Source organism: Gymnoscopelus microlampas, assembly GCF_963454915.1.
Source record: "Gymnoscopelus microlampas genome assembly, chromosome: 9".
In the NCBI taxonomy this organism is placed as follows: Eukaryota; Metazoa; Chordata; class Actinopteri; order Myctophiformes; family Myctophidae; genus Gymnoscopelus; species Gymnoscopelus microlampas.
Window position 1 is genome coordinate 32,138,173 of NC_139946.1, and position 22,857 is coordinate 32,161,029.

Genomic DNA, 22,857 nt, shown 5'->3' on the forward strand with positions numbered 1-22,857 from the left:
ATCAAGAGTCTCTCTTTCTTGCTTTCCTTCTTTCTTGACCTCTCCTAACCTCCTTACGCCAGCCTTCCTCAATCCCAGAACACATGATCCTCGACCGTGTGCATGTGTTTGTTTGTGAGGAGGTACAATAAGGTTGCTTTTCAATGGACCACTGTTTATTGGCGCTGAGTATATGTGAAGAGAAAGGCTGTCACTCAAAAGAGAGGGAGAGAGAGAGACAAAAATGAGGAAGCCACAGGGATTATAAAGATGACCTGATTCAATAAATGGAACAATGTAGTTTTGTTGCAGAGACAGAGAGCCACTGTCCGTCTCTTCCCTGAGAGTTTGTACGTTGTGACCTTTGTCACGAAAGACCAGCTGCTCGTTGAGATTGAAATCTAAGCAAACAATATCGAATTGCCCCTGTAGACGAAAAGGAAAGCAAGAAAACAAATCACGGGGTTCAGTATACATGTGTACATGTGTATTTGATATTTGTTTTGATTTTATATTTTTTACTCTTATTCTTATTCCCCACAGGGGTCTGTACTTGGTCTCCCCCCCCCCCCAAATAGCAGATCTATAAGCTCACAGTGAGCTTGTTTTTAACCAACGATCGCCTATTTTTGCTGGATGGTCGCCTGTTATGACCTGCCCAGAATAGCGACGCTAGCTAGGTTCATGTGGTTGAAATTGCAATTCGTGGGAAGCTTGCACTAATGAATATATTTTATACCTGGTGTACATTTGCGATGTTGACAAATTGAAGTTCCTGCCTGTCCTCGTAAAACCCAGTGCCCCTGTATAAGGTGTTGGACACACTGGGATCTTTCATCTGCTCATGTTAAGGTTAGTATAACATTAGGCCATTGAGGGTTTCCCTTTTCACGAAAATTAAGACTTGCCCGAGAAAATGAATACAAAGCTCGTATAAGGTCAGTCCTGTGGGTTCGTTCTGGGATATGAATGTGACTATTAGCCAGACGTATACAGGCCAGAGTCAACTGCTATGAACTAGCTATTTTACTTTACATTCTTTCATCCTTTACTTTCAACATGGGAACAGTAACATGAGGATATACTTAATCATGTTAAGTCCATAAAGGAGAGTAACATGGGAGTAGCTATCCACTGCCTATGCCGGCAATTCTTTATTTTTATTTCTTTAATCCAGCAACGTTACGGTATTCCAATAGAAAAGGCACTTATGTGGGCTTAGATCTAAGCGTGTGAGGTAGGGGAGAGCAGTCAGACTGATCCCAGACTCATGGTATCCACTTTGATCTCCTAATGGAGAAAGGAACAGCCAAGCATATTGGGGGAAAAATGCACAGGCAGAGTATGAACGCATCTCTGATATGTCCAACACAAATGTAGCATAAGAGGAAGAGGGAGACAGGGCAGAGACTGTGAAATCAGCCTATTACTCATCATAGGGCCCAGTGCCTCCATATGGCATCAGACGCACTGAGAGCTTTCATCTGGTCATGTTATTAGTTAGTTAGTGTTGTTATGACAACCATGCCATTGAGGGTCTTTCTTTTCATGAAAAAGAATTAGGGCATGCCCGAGAATACGACTACACAGCTATATGGTCAATCCTGTGGGTTCATTCTGGGATATGCATGTGACTATGAGCAAGTTGTTGGTAAATCTCAACCGATATGAACTCCATATCCATTGTTAACACATGACAATCCACAGCTATGCTATGTACTGTATGCTAAATTTGTTCTGCTATGTAGTTTGAACTGCATAGCAGTCAGTCCTATACAAGGTTAACATAACCTGGTGGACCAATACTGGTCAGCTGACAGGTGTTTAGATAAATTAACCACTTAATCCCTATATGTCTTATGCTTGACCAGGGTCCCCCAAGGCTATACCTGGTCCCCTCCTTTTTTCCCCTCTACACCAAATCTCTTCAGGCCATCTACAAGCTGCTTGCGTATTACACATGCCCAGAAATGGGACCCTATTGGGTTCATGTAGTCAACCCCCAGCGGTTCTTGTATTCTTATATTCGTTTTTACTGAGGTTAAGGTTGGGAATAAGTTTAGGGTTAGGCATAGTTTTACTGAGGTTACGTTTAGGAATAAGGTTAGGTTTAGGCATAGTTTTACTGAGGTTAAGTTTAGGAATAAGGTTAGGTTTGGGCAGAGTTTTACTGAGGTTACGTTTAGGAATAAGGTTAGGTTTAGGCATGGTTTTACTGAGGTTACGTTTAGGAATAAGGTTAGATTTAGGCATAGTTTTACTGAGGTTACGTTTAAGAAACCTGATGGCGACCGTTCCGAGGTTGCCGGATTTGACCCGGGGCGAGCGTGTTTTGGGGCGAGCGTTCTTGTATTCAACAGAGGGACCATGACATGATGATTAAGTGCACTCCTTTCATTTCAGTTCTGTTACGTCACTGCATCGGATTTTAATGGGCTACTTTCATTATCCCATGATTCAATTTGTGTAGTTATGGTCAGCCCAGAAAATTATTATGAATACAATGGACAATTCATGTTGTAATTCCCCATGGGAAACTTGCCAAAGGACATTGACATTTTGTTTTTCGAAATAATAATTTCAGGTGTGAACGTTGTATGAGACTGGTAGAATGCTCAGAACAGCTAATGTTATAGTATTCATTGTATTTTATGAAAGTTAATACACAACCTTTCTATCAATCCTGAACTTGGACTTATTTCGGTTAGAAACGTATTAAAAGTCGGTCAAGCGATGTTGGAGTTTTGGTAGAACCTTTGGTTGTATAATGTTTTTTACCTGAGCATGAGTCCAGATATTGTCCAACATCTTTCTCTGTTGCTTCTGTTCTTAGTTTCAATTCACTCTCAAAAGGTCTCAAAATTACACTTTGAGCAGATAAACACACTGAAACAAACTGTATTCTGCCAACATATAGAAATGAGTCCAAATAGTTACGTGACCACTAATTACCTTTGTGCACATTAATTCAAATAGGAATGCCTTGAATAAGTCAAGATCTTAAATGGATGGCATTCCAGTTCTCAAGTTTTTCTCCCAATAAAGTTTCAGTGTCTCTATTTTTCCAAATGGCTCAATTTGTCAATCACTGCTATTAGATTAGCTTGGGCTACGTCTTTTCAGTGAAACTATTGAATTTCATTGTGCACTAGTCTTGTTTTCCCCTCCCTTTTGTTTTGTGCAAAACGGCATTTTTCCCCCCTCAAAATTGCTTGTTCAACTCAATCAGGACGCTCTAATGCTGCCAGAGAGCAGATGATCACAGAGCTTTTGTAGAGTAATGAGATTTTTATTGGAATGCCACTGGAGGGGTGCAACACACACAAACACGCAGAAGCCCATAGCATGGCTCTCCACACACACGGTCACACACAAAGTACACACAGACACACAGAGAAAGAGAGCATACAATTTTGTGTATTGGGTTCAAACTTTATCCAATTATACCATAATACATAATTTGAGTGGGTGGGGGTTATGAATATAGAAGTGTTTTGTGAAGTGTTCTTGAAATCTCCATGGATCAAGTTCAAGTTTGCTTTCGACAGTGTCTTGTCTTCCCATCGTGTCACTTCTTAATGTTGCAGCCTTTGCGGTCATATACTGCAGGGAACCGTTGCATCATCACCATTGGTCCTTTGCTTGGATCACGTACACATATTCATGGCTGTGATATAACTTCAATATTCTGTGCCTACCTATATTTTCTGAGTTTGGATATAGGGAGTGCTCCAGCGCTTTAAAACTCTCCCTCTAGTGCAGTGGATCTCAAACTTTATTTCTTGCCAAGTACCCCCAAATTGATATGTATTTGGCCGTGGACCCCCATCTGAAAATGTTTTGTGCCAGGGACCGCCCTTGTGTTAAAAAAAGAAAAAAAAGTTTCAAAATCTTCCGAGCATTTTCAAGATTATAAAAAACTTTCAAAAATAGCAGCATGTATAAGCTTGCAGCACATCACTTCGTTGTAACGCGCTGTGAGATTGTACATCTGCTATTTTTAATGTACAATGTATAAATGGATAAAGTGGTTCAAATGATTGTGATGCTGTATTAACACATTTAGCTGGGGACCCCCTGGAACCCCCCAAGGACTCTTTGTAGATCGGATCTTTTCAGCACATAATCTGAATTTTGAAGAATATGTTACAAATAATAACATTTAGAGAAATTGGTGCCTCCTGAGCAAATGTATCTTAAACTGTCATTATGTTCAAAATAGAACAGCATGACGGCAAATAAGTATTGCTTTATACTTTAAAAAATGTTATGCATGTCAAGCTTTTTTGTTCTATCATTAAACAGTAAAATATTTATTTTCCATTTCCCATTTTCTCTCATGTACCCCTTGTAATAACACCTCTGCATACCATTAGGAGTATACATACATACCCCCGGCCCCATTTGAGAAACACTGCTATAATAGAAATCTGGTCAAAATAAAAAATAATCATGTCTTGATATGCATGATGAACGCTGTATCTTCCGAGCATTGTTTTATATTGTTGGGGCTGGTGAACCATCTGGTGAGGCAAACCAAGCGTGCGATACAAACATTTGAATGTTAACAGCCTTGGTCAACTTAGTAGAAGGAATTCTTTAACTACATCCATCCATCCTTCCTCCTGTGGGTCGTTTAGAAATACTTATGTCTATAATAAAACTAGTGTGTGACATACAACGCACATATTGCAGCTGAGCAGATTGAATTAAAGTACAAAGTGTTCCCACCTTCCCCTATAGGGAGAAGCATCTGGTTGTGTGTGTGTGTGTGTGTGTGTGTGTGTGTGTGTGTGTGTGTGTGTGTGTGTGTGTGTGTGTGTGTGTGTGTGTGTGTGTGTGTGTGTGTGTGTGTGTGTGTGTGCGTGCGTGCGTGCGCGCGTGCGGACCACTTAGTCTGTGCATGTGTGTGTACATATTTGCATTAATGGGATTTCTTATTTTTTTACCAGGTGTGTGTGTGTGAGAGAGAGATAAATTAGAGAGTGAAAGTGAGAGAGTGAGTAAAGAGGAAGTAGGGTCCTCCAGTGTAAATACAGCAAGATTGATGGTACTGTAAACACACACACACACACACACACACACACACACACACACACACACACACACACACACACACACACACACACACACACACACACACACACTCAACTGTGTGTGTTTGGAGTTCCTGTCTCAGGCCAGGCACTCTGCCATCTCCAAGGGTGTTGGGTTGGCACACAACCATCCTGGAGAGCGAGCGAGAGAGAGAGAGAGAGAGAGGTGGAGGGGAAAGAGGGATGAATGGAGATGACATGGACTGATTGCTCCTGAACAGTAAGAAAAGCAGAAACAGTGACAGCGTTTGAAGTTACTGGATGTTCCATCAGCAGGTTGGCAGGCAGCAGAGCCAGCCATGTGCTCGCCACGTTTACACTGTCACTGTCGTCCTCTGTCCTTCACCGTGAATATTCAAAGATTTGCACACATTTTCATGATTTTTCAAAAATCGAAGTGACATGCTATGAGCTTGTAGATCTGCTATTTTTGAATAGCCAATATGGCTAAAATCTAAAATGACGCAGATTCTTTCCCGGTTTTAATGGGTTAAGTGGTTAACCCATGACTTTATGTTATAGTTGCCGTTTACCTGTGGTTTATCCTGTTAAATACAGCACATGATAGGTGATTTAATTCTTCCGTTTTTAATGAACGCATTACACCATCTGAGCCAGCTCTCTTTTTCACATGACTCCAGGCTGCAGGTCAGTTAAACAACTTTTCCCCGTCCATTTTGGTGAAACCAACTTTGTGTGTGGTTAATAGTATGCCATAGAGTTAAAAAAAATAACGGAAATCCCCGTCCCATCCACTTGTAGTTGCTCTCCCAGCGCATACTCCCTTTTCAGCCCTTCCTCCGGGTTGGGAAATGTGATGGGCGGGGCCTATTTGGGTCCTTTGTGACGTGTTTTGTGTCACGGAGGCGACGCGTTTTACGTCACCTCGGTGCGCAGCCCTGTGCGCAAGCTTGTGAGTCGAGCCCATTGGTCGAAACCGTTTTCGCTCGTTCATGTGTCTGGCCCCAGCCGTAATAAGCTGCAGTAACTATGACTGGCCAGCATGTCCAATGCGCTTCACTGCTCCCTCTCGGTTCTGGGGGCTTGTACAGTAGTATGCACATCAGGGTCACCTATTGGTCAGGCTGTAACGCAGGGTACCTGGTTCAACCACCACTTCATCTGTGTCCTGTTTGAGTGAACAAGACACTGAACCTTTCTATTGAACCTAGCTGCTCATTATATAAGCTGCTCTAGGTCATTGGTTCTCGAAGTGGGGTCCGAGGACCCCCAGGGGTCCTTTGGGGGGGTTCCAGGGGGTCTCCAGCAAAATGTGTTAGTATAGAATCTCAATAATTTTAACCACTTTAACCTTTTATACTTTGGCTATTAAAAAATAGCAGATATCTCTCTGCAATTCTTTTTTAAATCATGAACATTTGTGAAAACCTTTGAATATATATTTTTTAAACTGAACATTTGTAACTCAAATCTTTGGTTCTGGGGGTCCCTGGAACAAAGTATTTTGCGATGGGGGTCTGCGGCCAAATACATATCATTTTAGGGATCCTTGACATGAAAAAGGTTTGAGAACCACTGCTCTAGGTAACAATGCCATCCAAATAACAGAAGTATAAATGTATTATTTATCCACAATGTATAAATGGATAACATTTTATGTAGACATTTCTTGCCTTACCCCCAGCTGTGTATGATCAAGAGGTCATGGTGAGCCTATTTTGACTGCTATGATTACAACAACAACATTTTATGAGCTAGAGCACTGTAGTTAATACAGTTATCAACCTTTTTCTTTTTTTTTTTTAAGGACAAATGTCTGCCTTATTTCCGTGAGACAGGAAAGGCAGGAAAGAGGCAGGGGATGATATGCATCAAAGAGCCTGGGGTCAGATGTGAACCTCGGTCAGCTGCGAGAGTACAGTCTGTAATAGTGTTGCTGTCGACTATAAACCTTGTACGTCCAAAACCGTTACTTTTCAGGAAATGGATTTCTTTGTTTCATTTGTTTTTTAAATAGTGAAAATAGCCGTTCCACCATACAAAACAACCAACTTTAGCACGCTGTCTCAATCATTTTCAATGGATGTTAAACTCTGAGCGTGTCTTATGTGATACAGATGAATTGTGTGTTTTAGTATTTCCGTGTCCATGTGTGTGAAGGGCAAACACGTCCACATCTGTAGCAGCCATTTAAACACCATGAAATGAGCAACTGGGTAATTTTTGACCAATAGCACGCTTGGCTGGCTTATCTGACCAATGGCACGCTTGGCTAGCTTATCTGACCGATGGCACGCCCGAATGGGTTGCATATGTGACCTTTATGGGTCAATGTCAGAGGGCGAGGGATCTTGCTCCGAGCGCTCAAGCCTTATAAAAAATGCATTTAACCACGCACACACACACACACACGCACACACACACACACACACACACACACACACACACACACACACACACATACATACATACATACATACATATTAGTCATTTAGCGAGGTCATTACCCACCTAACACATACGGACATACACACTCACATGCTCTTTCTGTCCCTCACATGCACGCACGCACACACAACATCACACAAACACACACACATACATACACAAAATCTAACTAAACTAAATGAACTAAACTGAATTCAATTATTTTATTTCAATGAATCTGACTAAAGCCAAATATCGTATGAGGCCACAAGACTGGTTTCCAGTTCGGCGCCAATAGAACAGTTACTGTTCAGGCTACCAACCTCTTTATAAGTTGATTCAAATATAGCGTCAGAGTGATTACCATGACAACAGTTGGTTGGCACATCCATACATGCGTCAGACCTTTTTTTTTTGTGGTCTTTTTTAGCGTTATGCACGTCAACAAAGCCCTCCGTTTAAACCCCTGTCAGGGAGTGGGTGTCCGGGCATGTCCTGTGCTGCTGTGCGCTCAGCTTTCTGGTTCATCTCCAGATAATGTTGTTAGCCTCATTACAGACGAGAGACATGCTTGTCTGGCTTCCAGCCTTGTTGGTGAGGCTCCTTAATGTTCACAAAATGTTTGACAGAGCCGTCCAAGGTTACAGGGATAATGCGATTTTCAGGCTGGGTTTTTCACATTCACTCTGCATCATTAGAAGAACTCGGGTGGTCAAAACTCAGAGCAGATGTGCACACGCAGTAAAATCCCCAGTGTTCATTTATCTATTTGTAAAAAGAATGTACTGTAACCAAGTGGACCCAAATTAACACTCGGGAATGTACTGTGCACAATAGATTTGTGAGTTATGAACACTGTTTCCCAAACATTTTGTAGGGATCCAAAGTAAATATTAATTTGTTTGTTTCCTAAAATGTTGTAAACATTATTTCAAAAAATGTTCAATAAATAAATAAAAGTTTTTTTTAAATAGTGAAAATAGTAAATACAAGCTAGATTGCCTATTTTCAATATTTAATGCCCTAAGTGCATGCCCTAAGTGGTTATTTCATAATGTATTTTTGTAAGATTGGGTCCCAGGTTAACACCTAATGTACCTTTTGGATCTTGAGCTGAAAAGAGTATTGCACATGCTCGTCCACAACATCTCGTACATCCTACTGTATATTACAATTGGCATGTTTCGCACATACGCGGCCGTGTGCGGTCTGTTGTCTGAGTGAGTGTTGCTATCCGACTGTGGCCAGGTTTAGCGAGAGAAATATTTGGGAGGCTCCAGGTCGGACGGACACACACACAGCCAATCCAATCCAATCCAATCCACTTTATTTATATAGCACATTTCACAACCAGGGTTTACAAAGTGCTGTACAGAAAATCATGCAAAATACACTGTTAAAATATGCTAAAAACACAGAAACACAGCCCCGCGAAGCATTCGCTGGGGGTCCGAGGACCCTGACAAAGAGCGCACATATAGTATGGACTATAATAATAAGAATAATGCTGATATATTGGCTCTCTTTGTGGTTCAAACCCAACATTAGACACAACGTCACAGAGCGAAGCATTCGCTGGGGGTCCCACACACTCACACAACATACTCAAACCCATGTGCACCCCCCCCCCCCCCTCCCCACACACACGCACGCACGCACGCACGCACGCACGCACGCACGCACGCACGCACGCACGCACGCACGCACGCACGCACGCACGCACGCACGCACGCACGCACGCACGCACGCACACACACACACACACACACACACACACACACACACACACACACACACACACACACACACACACACACACACACACACACACACACACACACACACACACACACACACACACACACACACTCACATCAAATCCTGTCAGATAGGCTGTCAATTGGATTCTCTGTCAGAAGCAGGAGTCCAATATAGACTCTATTGACCCGTCCCATGTCCATTCAAGCATTCATGCATTCATCTAACCATCTGTAGACTGATCCATACACAATCTGAGACTCAACCTTGATGATCTGACTGACTGATGGGAGGGGAGGGGCTGAGGAAACGTGTGTGTGTGTGTGTGTGTGTGTGTGTGTGTGTGTGTGTGTGTGTGTGTGTGTGTGTGTGTGTGTGTGTGTGTGTGTGTGTGTGTGTGTGTGTGTGTGTGTGTGTGTGTGTGTGTGTGTGTGTGTGTGTGTGAGACATCAAACCAGTTGATTGGGGACACGTGTCTAATTAAGGACAAAGTTGGTGTCCCCAATTTGATTTCACTGCAGTTTCATAAGATAAGGGTGTCCTTTAAGTTTTAAGCATTACTGTAACTCTCCTCTTCTACCCTGGATTTGAACAAGGTTTTCTGCGCAAGTGCTGACATTTTTACCATTAAGCTAATAGGGCCGGCCTGCTTGCTTAGGGGATAAATAGAATCTTGACTATCGGGTACAAATTTTGTGTCATATCCAGTGTCTACGTGAGACATGACCTTTGACACAATCTAAATATCTCATTAGAAGTGCAGGGAGACAAAATAAGTTATATTGGACAAAATGTTAATGTATTCATTAAAAAAAGTTACATAGTGAGGCTTTAATGTTAGGTTTAGGGATAGATCAGTTAGGTTAACCACATGAACCTTAGTGTCCCTGTTCTGGGGAATATCATAATACTGTAGGCGAACATTCTGCATAAATATCAGGCTCTTTTTGGCGAAGAGATTTGGTATCGAGGGAAAAAAGGAAGGGGCCAAGTATAGACCTGTATTGACCCCGGTCAATAAACTATATATACATGCACGTGCGTGCATGCGTGCGTGCGTGGAGTGTGTGCGTGACAATTTGCGGAGATAGGTATATGAATCTGAAGAGAATTACAAAGAAGTGATAGGACAAACTCAGAAAGAAAAGGGTGGGATGGATGGAGGATGGAGATGAGGGATAGATGGCCCTTAGGGACGGGGATTAGAAAAATTACCCATAACCTGTCGATACGTCAGCCAGGCAGACACACATAGAAACACATGATCAATAATAATGCTGTGTGTGCGTTCACGCGTACACGTGTATCTCTATCTGTCTGTCTGTCTGTCTGTCTGTCTGTCTGTCTGTCTGTCTCCAACAACCCAGAGAGATGAGGTATATCTACAGATATAGATACAATGTACTGTGTGTGTGTGTGTGTGTGTGTGTGTGTGTGTGTGTGTGTGTGTGTGTGTGTGTGTGTGTGTGTGTGTGTGTGTGTGTGTGTGTGTGTGTGTGTGTGTGTGTGTGTGTGTGTGTGTGTGTGTGTGTGACGTGTGTATTTAATACACACACGTCACACACATACACAGACAGATAGACAGACTTCCAAGGCCACACATGCTATTTGGCCATGTGCTTGGTCCCCCCCCCCATCCCTGTCCTTGTCTGGTGGCCATGTCATCCAGATCATAAGGAGGGGGTCATGCCCTGTCGCTCTGCTCTGCCCCCTCGGCACTCACATTTGACCTGCTTAGACGTGGGCTGGCATGCCCCTGGTTCAGAGCCCCAGTCTGTGTGGCGTGTGGGAACAGATTAAACAGCTGTTTGGTTATTTGCCATGCCCCCCCCCCCCCCCCCATATCCCCTTTTGAGGAGGAGTGGAGGGCATGACTGCTTGGAGGAGGAGGAGGAGGAGGAGGAGGAGGGGAGAGGAAGGAGATAGAGAGAATAGGAATGAGCCAGTAGTGGAGTGGAGGTGCAGGGCAGCAGAGCAGTGTTGATTTTGACAGCAAATTTTGATTTAGTATTAGTCAGTCTTTTGCATAAAATTCCATTTATATTTTAGTCATCTGACTAGGGGGGTCCGGCGGGGGGGCGGTTACTGCCACACTTGGCTTGAGCTCCGTTCAGTCAGCAGAGCGGTAGAAAGGAACCGGGCAGCCTGAAGGAAAGAGAGGGACAAGAAGGAAGGCTGTGATGTAATGAGGAAAGCAAAGTGGGGAGAAGAAGGGCCTGGCCCCGGCCAGCCAGCAGGCAGACAGACAGACAGACAGACAGACAGACAGACAGACAGGCAGGATGAAACGAGGGAGGGAGGCTAAAAGAGGATGTAAATGAAGTGGAGGAGGTGAGCGAGGGAGAGACAGAGGCATGGTGATTGGTGGTGGGGGGAGACAGAGAGAGAATAATTGATCTAGGGATTTCTCATTTCCAATCCCCTGGTGAGCGGTGTAATGATGTGGCGTTGGCCGTGCCCCCAGAGTGTGTTTCATTAGGTGTGATTAAACGAGGCCAGGCTGACTGAAGCCTGTCCTCAGCTCACACAGCTGTTAGCTGCCTGGACACCTCACTTCACCCCTCTCTTTTTCTTTTTTTCAAAGTGCGGGAGCCCAAATTGAGCCAATTTAGTCTCAACAGTGCGCCGCTGTGCATTTCTAAAGCGTACCCGTAATGTGTGTGTAAAGTGGGCTCTGCCAGAAACGGCCTCAAATAGCTGTTACTACTTCTGCTCTGCCCTTGTCCTTGAGCAGGGGTCTTCGGCGTGTTTCAGCCCAATAAGGACCCCTTAGCTGAGAGAGAGATGAAGCAGGGACCCCCACTACATACTGTATTCGTGTTAAATGTGTGTTTTCAGACCCCCTGTTGAAGACAGGGGGTCTAGAGACTTCCAGTGGTTCTTATAACACGGTATATCGTGTTAAGTGGTCAGATGGGTGGGCGAGGGTGGCCCACCAGGTTGAGAACCACTGCGCTATACAATCCCATCAGCCAGTATACAGATTCACTTAAACCCTAGTCCCGCAGGGCTCTATACTTAGGTCTGCTCATTTCTTCCCTCCACATCCACCAATTGTCTTTGCTGAAAATGTTGCAACGCGTTGTGAGCTTGTAAATCTGCTATTTTCGCGGAATGTCTGCCGCAGAATAGGGAGCTAAGGGTTCACAAGTTGTAATAAAACAACATTAACATCAAAACCATCTTCGGTTGTGTCAAATAGCTCATAAACAGCCTCACAAATAGACTTAGTCTATTAACACTTCGCTCAGCTAGTGACTGGTGACCATCATATTGAGATGTTGATATGATTCGTTTTCAAAGCAGTAGGCGTACAGTACAGTAGGTTTCTTATTGACTGTTTTCACTGCTATTCTAGCAACTACATTGAATGTAGACGCTGGTAGGCTGAGATCTCCAAATGTCTTGCAACACACATCTACACACAGAAAAATAAAGGTGCCAACTGAAACCAAAACTGGTTCTGGTTCTGAGTGATCCCATAGAAGAACCATTTTTGGTTGCAGAAAGAACCTTTCAGAGCATTTATTTGAATGGTTCTATAAAGAACCCAAACCCCTTAAACCGTATAAAGTTCATCAACCGGCTGAAATGTGTTTGTCGAAAATAGCAGTGCGACGCGTTGTGAGCTTGTAGATCTGCTATTTTCAATTAATATCTGCCTATTAAGACATGGTCTAAGAGTCCAAAGGTTCCTCAAAGAACTTTGACAAAAAAAGGTTCTCTAGAACTAGATGAGGAACATGAAGAACCATTCACTAGATGAAATGGTTCTTTAGTAGTTGATGGTTCTTTGTGGAACCATACTGTATGTAGCCTTTTAAAGAACCATTTAAGAACCATTAGTTTTCTGTGTGTAGCCGCCATAATTCTCAGACCTGTCATATATCTGCGTCATTTTGCTGCAAAACCTCCTGTTATCAACTATAGTGTCATAACTAATTTGAAAATCTTAAGCCGACCCAGTTCAGCATCTCTAGCCAATACCTTGATCGATGCTTTGACGATGCAGCACACTAGCTTAACGTCATCATCGCTCGGTTGTCATTACCATCAGCGTGACATCCCGGGACCCGAAACAAAAGCGCTCTCCTCTTCGCAAAATTGCAAATCTCGGGGGTCCCCAGGGTGACACCAAATGTACTCTGTTTGACAATATGACTGCTCCTCCCATTGCCACGATATTAAGAGGTCATCCGTTGAGCTTACGTTAATAGTCCTGCGGTTTACTGACCTGTGGTGATTGGTTAAGTTTATTCCGCCATTAGTTAGAGGGGGCAAATCAATGGGATTTAACAACCATTTGACTTCCAGAGGAGCTGACATATGGTGTTGATGGGGGTGGAGAAGATGAGGCTGAGATGAGATGGGAGGAGGGGGGTTAAGAAACATAGAGGGAGGTTAGGAGGAGAATAGACTGGGGGGCGGGGGGGGGGGGGGGGGGGGGGGGTGGAAGGAGAGACAGAAGGAAGAGGAGAATGAAAATGGGGAAAACGTTAGGAGCGAGAGAATGACCGCAGGAAAGGGAGGGAATGTGAAGTGGAGGAAAAGGTGTGGGATGGATGGAGTAGGGCTGCAACACTTAATTGAAATAATCTAATTAAACGATCATAAAAAATAATCGATCATTTAATAAAGTAATTGATTAACAATCGATCGCTATTTTGTTCCAAACAATCGAAATCTTTTGAAAATAGCTAATCTACAAGCTCTCAATGTGTAGCGATAGGATGCGTTGTGAGCTTGTAGATCTGCTATTTCTGCACTACACTGTTAATATGATGTTGATGATGTGATCCCTTCCCAATATATTTGACATGATTTCACAAACTTACCATTGCTGCTCGAGGAAGAGTTCTCGTACTCGAAACGCGTTGCTGAGTAGTCTGTAAGATTTTAAGCCAATTGTTTGTTGTTCGAAGGCATTCAACGTTTTAAACTATTGTTTTGCATTGTACAGTGGTCTTCCTCCTCAATTATTTTTGTATGATGAAATTATGAAATACGTTAACCGATTGGTTGATATATAATAAAAATGTAAGGGGAAAAAAGCACTTTTCCATTATTAATCAAAAGGGTTAGGGTTAGGAAAGAATTGTGAACAAAATAATTGATCGTCGCATCCCTATGATGGAGAGATAGTAAGTAATAATACAAGGGTGGGCTGGTGGTGGTGCAGAGCAGAGGGAAGAGGAAGGCCAAACGTACGGGAAGAGGAGCAGGTTCAGGGACAGCAAGGACAAACGGAGGGCAGAGGTAGGAAGGGGAAGGTTGGGGTGAAACATGGAGGCCAAATAATGAAAAGAAAGAAAGGAACGGTCAGTGGCACATCGTGGTTTGTCCTCTGCTAATCTGTAGGAACACACAAAACCAGACACACACACACATACGCACACGCACACGCACACGCACACGCACACATGCTATCGGTTGTTTTGTCTAACTGGCAGAGGATTTTGTGCATTCTCACGTGCGGAGTACATCTGAGCCTCTTTTATCTCTCACTTAAAAGATAGCGTTCCTATTCCTTCCCAGAGTGACCGTGAGACTCGCTTTTCTCTGGCCATGCTGTTCGCCGGTGTGACCTAATTACCACATGCATTTTTTATAGAAACCTCTTTGGCTGCTAAATCGCAGCGGGGAGCCCTTTGGCCAGTGATATTTAACTTTTATGGCATCTGCTGCTGTAAAAAACCTAAACCGGTGTAATGGACTATAAGGCCTAATCTGAATATCGTGCATAGAATGTGTAACATTTATCTCTCTCTCTTTCTCTCTCTCTTTCTCTCAGACCCAGTCTCAGTGGAGTTGGACCAGTACGAGTTGGGGGTTCTGTGCGACACCCTGAGAGGGGTCCTCGAGGACCTGCCAGCCCCCATCATCCCAGCCATGATCTACAGCGAGCTGGTCTACACCGCACAAGGTACAATATCAAATCCTACAGTACCCTTCAGTTTACGTGAATACAATGGGACAGAAGACTGACATTAAAGTCGAGGGGCTGACCTTTGACTAGAAAGTCACTTGTCCGATCCCTACCAGTGTGAGTTTGAAGTGTCATCGTTGAGCACATGCCCACACACATAAATGAGCAACCTTTGAGCAGCTAGTGAACCAAATATCCTGCTATGAACCCGCTAATGTGACATGGATACACAACCAACTAGTTTCGGTCGATGTTGGCCAGCGTTTGGCTTGTGCCTGCTGCTGCTGCTTTACCCTTATCTTCCTCTCCTCCAGGGGTGAAAGTAAGCCGGTACGGTCTGGTACTCCATATCACTAAAAGATTCAGTGAAGAGGGGACAGCACCTCGCTGCCAAAACCCACGTACAACCGGTCACAATCGCATTTACAACAAGAAAACACATCTGCTAACGTTAGATCAACATACTGTAAGCAGCAGTTAGGATTTTTTTCTGGATTGCTTCTAAATTGTTCCAGTGTGTCTGTGCTCAGCACAGATTTTTAATCCGTGCTGGAGAGAACCCCGCAGCGGGCTGCTTTTCCAAAAAATCGCTTAGTTACGTCAACTTCTGCTGCAGTTGACTGTCTGATATCGAGTGCTGTGGAGTTTTGGCAGGCAATCATTTCTTGCCAAAGAATATCCCAAGTAAAATAACTGAAAAAAGTTGTGAGGTTTCATGATGTTCGGTATAACAACAACACAAACAGAAGGTCAAACAAACAATCTATCTGACTTCCATGGGTTGTTCTGTAACTCATGCCATAATAATGATGCATGTGCGTGTGCATCCTATACTTCGTAAAAAACAATGTGAAGTGCTGAAGGTTGTGCTCCTCTCCTCCATAGCGTATGGTTGAACTCTGTGGTGAACCCTGTCTCTCGGCTCCAGTAAGGCCCAGAGTGCCTCTGTCACTTGGCGTAAGCACCAAAGCGTGTCACCGCCCACAGACACGGCCATACTTGGATCTAAAGACATCCAGGCTGTACCTTTGTGTCAGCGTCAAATTTTGGCTAATCTCCAGATGCTGTCTAATGTAGTAATGACTGATTCTTATGGTAGGGGACATTAAGTGTACTTCTTTCTCTCTCTCTCTCTCTCTCACACACACACACACACACACACACACACACACACACACACACACACACACACACACACACACACACACACGTGCGCGTTCGCCCAGTTCCCCGTCCACCCGCTCTCGATCTCCCATCTCTTTCTCTCTCCCTTCCAAATCACATCTTGCCTTACTGAAGCTGACCTGCCTGTGTCCTCCGCGTCACCTTTCGCCCGGTCCCCTCTGGCTTTTAGAAACCCATCCCAAGTCTGATCTATTTTTCATGAGCCCTCGCTTGAAGTGTGGAGCTCTGTGCTTTGTGTGGATGGTGCGCCTGCATTTGTATGTACTGTACATGAGATGGACAGATGCACGCAGCCAGGCAGGCGATAGATAGATAGATAGATAGATTTTTTTTTGATTGAAACGTTTATTTCATGGAAATCCATTGAGACCAGGGTCTCTATTTCAATGGTGCCCTGTGTACAAAAAGAACATTTACAACAAGGGTTTTACAGACATGACAAGGACAACAAGGTACACATAGATAAAATAAAAAGGTTGCAAAAATTATATATTAAAACCATATTTTACACCAAGCAGATGCATAGGTCTGCTTCCAATATAAGGTCAGCTAAAAATCTTTTAAAAATAGCAAAAGACATTCTTGACATTCGTTCCATATATATGGAGCATACACACTGAAGGCGGTATCTCCCAGTTTAGTACTGGTTAGATAGATAGATAGATAGATAGATAGATAGATAGATAGATGAGATAAGTTACAGATAGGAGAGAAGAGGGTGTTGAAAGAGGTCTCTGTCAGGATTTGATCGCGTTGTCACCCCAACTCTCCTCTGACCTCTCAAAAGATTATCAAACTTAAAACATTTGCTCCAACTGCAATACACAGTCAATTTTGTAATTGCTTTCTCTCTCTCTCCTGATCCTGACCCTGTTAAGTTCATTTTTATTTTCTCCACATATTCACAGAAACATTTTAAGTCCAGATAAACCACTTAGAGGAAGACACGCCAAGCACTTTGCGTGGGTCCTTTCAGGTTAAAGCCCGCTGAAATTGAACTTCTTAATTATGATGGGGTTCACTCAGAGAGCCATTTACCTTTGGTGGAATCAAATTGGTCTGTAATATGAAAAGGGATTTCAGGACTGAAACGTTTAATTTGTACAGTAAAGATGAGTCACGCAATAGCATAAAGACATCCCAGAAGAGCACAGGAGCTAAGATGGGCTAGCGTTGTTATACTTTTCAAAGCTGCTCCCTGCTGTCTAAGCTAAGGCCTTTGCACACACACAGCCCAATCATCTTATGGCACATATCCTTTCCAAAATGGCATGCGATCAGTTCACGAGAGCTTTCACCTGGTCAAATTCTTCCTAGATTATGATTTTCTTTTGATTGTGCAGATACTTGAGCACTGGTGATTCATTCACTACAGTCCGAATCAGCACCGTTGGGAAAGTAGTGAGGGAGATGTAACATCAGCTATGTCATTTATCATACATCACAAACGAAGTGCTCAGAAACTAAAACAATGTACCTGGTAGACCTAATTGTGTCAAAATGGCATGCCGATTTCTTATTGGTCAGTATTTTTTTTTTGGAAAAAATACACAAATTGAACTTGGTTTATTTGACAAACAAATGGTGCACCATCTCGGCCACTCGCCTGATGTGAAAATATCACACTCTGTGTTCAGAGGCCTTTACAGTCACATAATATTAAGTGCTTTCTTCCACAAAAAGGGCAAAAAAGTTTACTCATAGTGTGTTTGAGCTATTTAACTGAAGCCAGTTCCTTTTTAATTAGTCTATCTCTTTGCATGTAAACATAATTAAACATAATCACCTTCATTTAGGTTTGGCTCAGTCTTGTCATGGTGGTTTAACAGCTAAATCCCCCTTTCCCTTCCCAGCATTTCTTTTTTAATGACCTCCTCCACCAAATCCCCTTTAATATTTTTCCAAAACCACTTAATTTGTTTGATCTTTATTCTCCAATAAAGGTCGCCAGTCATAGGATGCTCACGGGGAAATTAAACACTTTGCTATTCTAGGTTTGCAGGGTTAATAATACAACATCACTAACACAGCCCACTGAGCATCATTCAATCTATCTCATTAAGCCTGATTTAGACTTCCTCGCAAGATGCATCGCTTGCCAGAAATAGTAGCTCTCCAAGCTCACAACTTGTTGACGCGTTGTGAGCTTGTAGATCTGCTACTTTTGGCTCGCCATGCGTCGTAGGACAGAGAATACAATCGCTGCTATCGGGCAGAAAAACCTCATATCTCCATGTTTCTCCATGTAGATTGGCTATTTTCACTATAATGTACTTACTTTCTTAGTTTTTGTACTTAGTTCTTTTTTTGTACTTAGTTCTTTTTATAATAAAAAGGAACGTTTTGGACATCCGAGGTTTCCACTCGACGGCGACCATATAATGTAAGCATTACTCTATGCTTGGATTGTCAGCCTTTAATGTGCCTCGAAAATTTAATTTAATGGATACTTAGTTGTAATACTCATGGCATTATTTCATTTTTACAACCCGGAGTGGTTAGACTTTTAGGAAGTTTCAAAGTAGTGTAATATCACGTCATCTATAATCTCAGAATTAAAATGCATGTTCGCTTTGTTTCAAAGTCATCCATTTCCAATTTGTTCCAGATTTCTTTTCTTTCTTTTTTTCCCTTCCATAAGTACTGTATAAGTCATCTGATTTCCCCCTCCAGTGACTATAAATTGTTCGGCAACTGACACTTTTGTCATTAAGGATTATTCCATTCCCCCCCTTTTTTTTATGAAGATATATTATGGATTACAGTCTATTACACTGTGAAAGTTGTCAGAAACCAATTGAGGGAAAATGCTGTCTGCAGCAGAGACAGGAAAGAACTTGCCTTTAACGTTGCTATTACGATCCCATTTGGGTCTAAAGACCTTCACACTTCATTTTTTTGGCCCCAGTTCAGACTCTCTCCATTTGGCCGGCTAAGCGCAGGCGGCACATGGATGGGAGGATTCAATTTTCTGTTGTCAGTTTTAAAGGTCATAACAACAATTAGATTCTTCCCACTTCCTCAACTCCATCCATCTTTTACATCTTCTGTGTTCATTCTTTTTCAAGCTAAGCTAATAGGACCCCCCTCCTCCTCTTCCTCCTTCTTGTCTTCTTCTACCACTCCCCACTTTTCTTCTATTCTCATTCATTTCTCATCCCCTGAAGCAACCCCCCCCCCCCTCCCCCCTCCCCGCCCGTTCCCTCGCAATCATCTTCCCCTCCTCCTCCCCTGCGTCCAATTACTCATCCCTTTGTTTAAATGAGGGTCCTGACTGAGGTCAGCTTGTCCGACAACAAAGACCCTCTGGTGAGACTGACCACTGTCCATCTGGACGGTGGGAAGATGAGGAGAAGGAGGGGTGAGGAGAGATTGAGGAGTCGAGGCTAAGGAGGAAGGAGGAGGTGGAGAGGACCGCTGGGGAGGGGCAACGTTCACACAGCTGCAGGACTGAGGATTAATGGACAGACGACGGGGATAACATCTAGTGGACTGTCAGCAATAATGTTTGTGACAAATCAACGTTTCCTCAAAAGCTGTTGACATGACATGTGCAAGTTTTGTCCGCAAATACTGGCTGTTTGCCATATAGGTTTACATTTTTGAGTGATATAATTCATGGGTCTTCAACGTTTTTCAGGCCATGTACCCCTTGGCTTAGAGAGAGATAAAGCAGGGACCCCCATTATATATTGTATTAAAAAAAAGTCATAGATTTCATAGGTAGCGTCATAGACTTGTTTGACAGAACTGTCATCAGTGTATGTTGGATTCATGTTAATGTGGATTTCCAGACATTTAACCACTAAACCGTCAATGCTAAGTAAACTTGACCTTTCACTCTGTACTTGGTCTGCTCTTTTTTCCCCTTACACCAAACCTCTTTGCCGAAAATAGCAAATCTACAAGCGCACCTCGCCTCGCAGCGCGAGGCGTTGTGTGCTTAGATCTGCTATTGTTTGGATGGTTTGTTGCCATTTATACACAGTAAACCTCAGCGTTAATGTATCCATTTGCTTTGGCTGTGGTGATTGGTCACACGTTGGTCAGACGTTCCGCATTGTTTCCTGCTTTCATTCATTCAGCCTGGCTTCAAGTTCATTCTGTCAGCAGTGACCCTGCAGTATAGTGAAAAGCAGCAGTAGTTTGGAAGAGACACGAGCCTCTGAAATCTCTCTCTAGTGACCATTCATAAACACAAGCTATTAAAGGGCCAAACCTCCATCTACCTCCGTCACAAATTCCCTGCTGCGCGTTGTGGTTGCGATATCCATGTATTAATTGAACTATTGTTTACAGCAGTGCTGCTGGCTGTACTGTACAACAGTGGTTCTCAAAGTGGGGTCCGGGGGGTTCTGTGGCCGTAAGAAATGCAATTTGTCTGTCAGACGTTTTTTTGGGGGTCAGGGAGCACTGACTTCGGTTGGTCTGGTGTACTATGCAGCTATTACCTTCAGACTTAAAGTAACACAGATATTTATATTCTGTGTAGGTAAATAGACCTTTTTAGATCCCATGAGGGAAATGCAGTTGTCATGGCAGTAACACAGTGTGAAACACAGGACAGATACAGAAAAAAAGAAATAAGTGTAGACGGGTAGTAAATTGAAGTGTACTGTGATGACATACACCATGCTGAGCTTACTGGGCATGCTCTAGTAGTAGAATGGCTTGTATTAGTCTTAACTGCTCCATCGCCCATTCAGAAACTGTCCCGTCATTTTCTCTGTATACAACAATCTACATTTACCAGTATTTGAAGTGAAATACTCGAAAACGAAGAGAATTCAACGTGTGTACTTGGTGCAGGTCTGTCCTGTAGTTACGACACACAGTGTGGTGGTCTCCAGGACCCCTGGAAACCCGCCCCTCACCCTCCCACCCCTCCTCTCCCCCAGTGTCCAGTTGTCCAGTCTGTCATTGTCCCCGGTGGCCAGCTGAACAGGCCAAGTTCCCTCTCCAGCCTTGACCTGTATTGACCCGCAAGGTCACTCACAATCCATAATAACCGAGGTGTGTGTGTGTGTGTGTGTGTGTGTGTGTGTGTGTGTGTGTGTGTGTGTGTGTGTGTGTGTGTGTGTGTGTGTGTGTGTGTGTGTGTGTGTGTGTGTGTGTGTGTGTGTGTGTGTGTGTGTGTGTGTGATGGGACACAGAGATATATTAAGAGGTGAGGCAGTCGGTGTATCTCTGTGTGCTGTGTGTGAAGAATAGGGGACAGAGATAGATACTGAGAGGTGACTGCGTGTGTGTGTGTGTGTGTGTGTGTGTGTGTGTGTGTGTGTGTGTGTGTCTGTTGGTCAGCGTCTATGGTCAGTGGTAGCCAGACAGAGTGGGGTCACTTCCATGACCTCAATCAGGCTGCAGCAGATTGTCAGCCATCCATCACCACCCACTCAAAACACACACATGCACACACACACACACACACACACACACACACACACACACACACACACACACACACACACACACACACATACACACACACACACACACACACACACACACACACACACACACACACACACACACACACACAAATGAAATATTATGAAATATGTACTGTAAGCACATAACAGGCTATGTAGACTATTATGCATTATACACACGAGACATGTCATACGCATGTATTTGCCTGGTACAGTATATTCATGGAAGTTTAATAAACATGGTAGATTGGCCATTATTTGGTATTCGCCTCTTTCTAGCTTTGAATCTCTTTCCCATGGGTCTCCTACACACACACACACACACACACACACACACACACACACACACACACACACACACACACACAGACAGGACCCAACTGCCCCAGGCGTAGGTGTATGTCATTAGAATAGAAGGGCCCCAGCCCTTAGGATTACGTGCAGTGACCAATATCACCCTCCCTGCCCGGCTTCCCACCCCTAAGCCAATTGTGTTCGCATAGAGTGGCTGATTCATTTATTTATTTACTCTGGCTGTGAATGAGTTACAATTTTTAGGTACTTTTACTTTACTGGAGTATTTCCCATTTTCAGTACTTCTACTCCACTACATCTCAGAGGCAAATATTGTACTTTTTACTCCACTACAATCATTTGAAAACTTTCGTTACTAATTACTTTGTAGCTTGTAGCATCTACAAGCTCACAACAAGTCGCGGGTATAGATGGTCTATTTTCAAAAGATTTTTATAATTTTAGACATTTGAAAACTTGTTAAATGGAACATTCTGTATATTGAGTACTTTTGCTTTTGTTCCTTTAAGTATATTTTGATGCCAACACTTTTTTTTAACTTTTCCAATACATTTTGAATACCGGACTTTCACTTGTAACAGAGTATTTCTACATTGCAGTATTGATACTTTTACTTGGTTAAAATATTTGAGTACTTTTTCCACCACTGGCGGTCCTTATAGCCCAGTTCGCTTGGTATATAATGAGTACATCTCTCTCTCTCTCTCTCTCTCTCTCTCTCTCTCTCTCTCTCTCTCTCTCTCTCTCTCCCTCTCCACAGCTAGTTTATCTGTCTCTGGGC

The 22,857-nt window shown here is 43.2% G+C and overlaps 1 protein-coding gene across 2 annotated transcripts in view; it reads left to right on the forward strand.

Annotated features, from left to right (window-relative positions):
• pik3r3b (phosphoinositide-3-kinase, regulatory subunit 3b (gamma)) overlaps window positions 1-22,857 on the forward strand; it is a 238,678-nt gene that overhangs the window by 108,101 nt on the left and 107,720 nt on the right. For both annotated transcript variants that reach the window (XM_084065809.1, XM_084065808.1), the window contains exon 5: window positions 15,013-15,144. In XM_084065809.1, coding sequence (XP_083921935.1) covers window positions 15,013-15,144 — 132 coding nt within the window. The remainder of the gene's footprint in view (window positions 1-15,012; window positions 15,145-22,857) is intronic.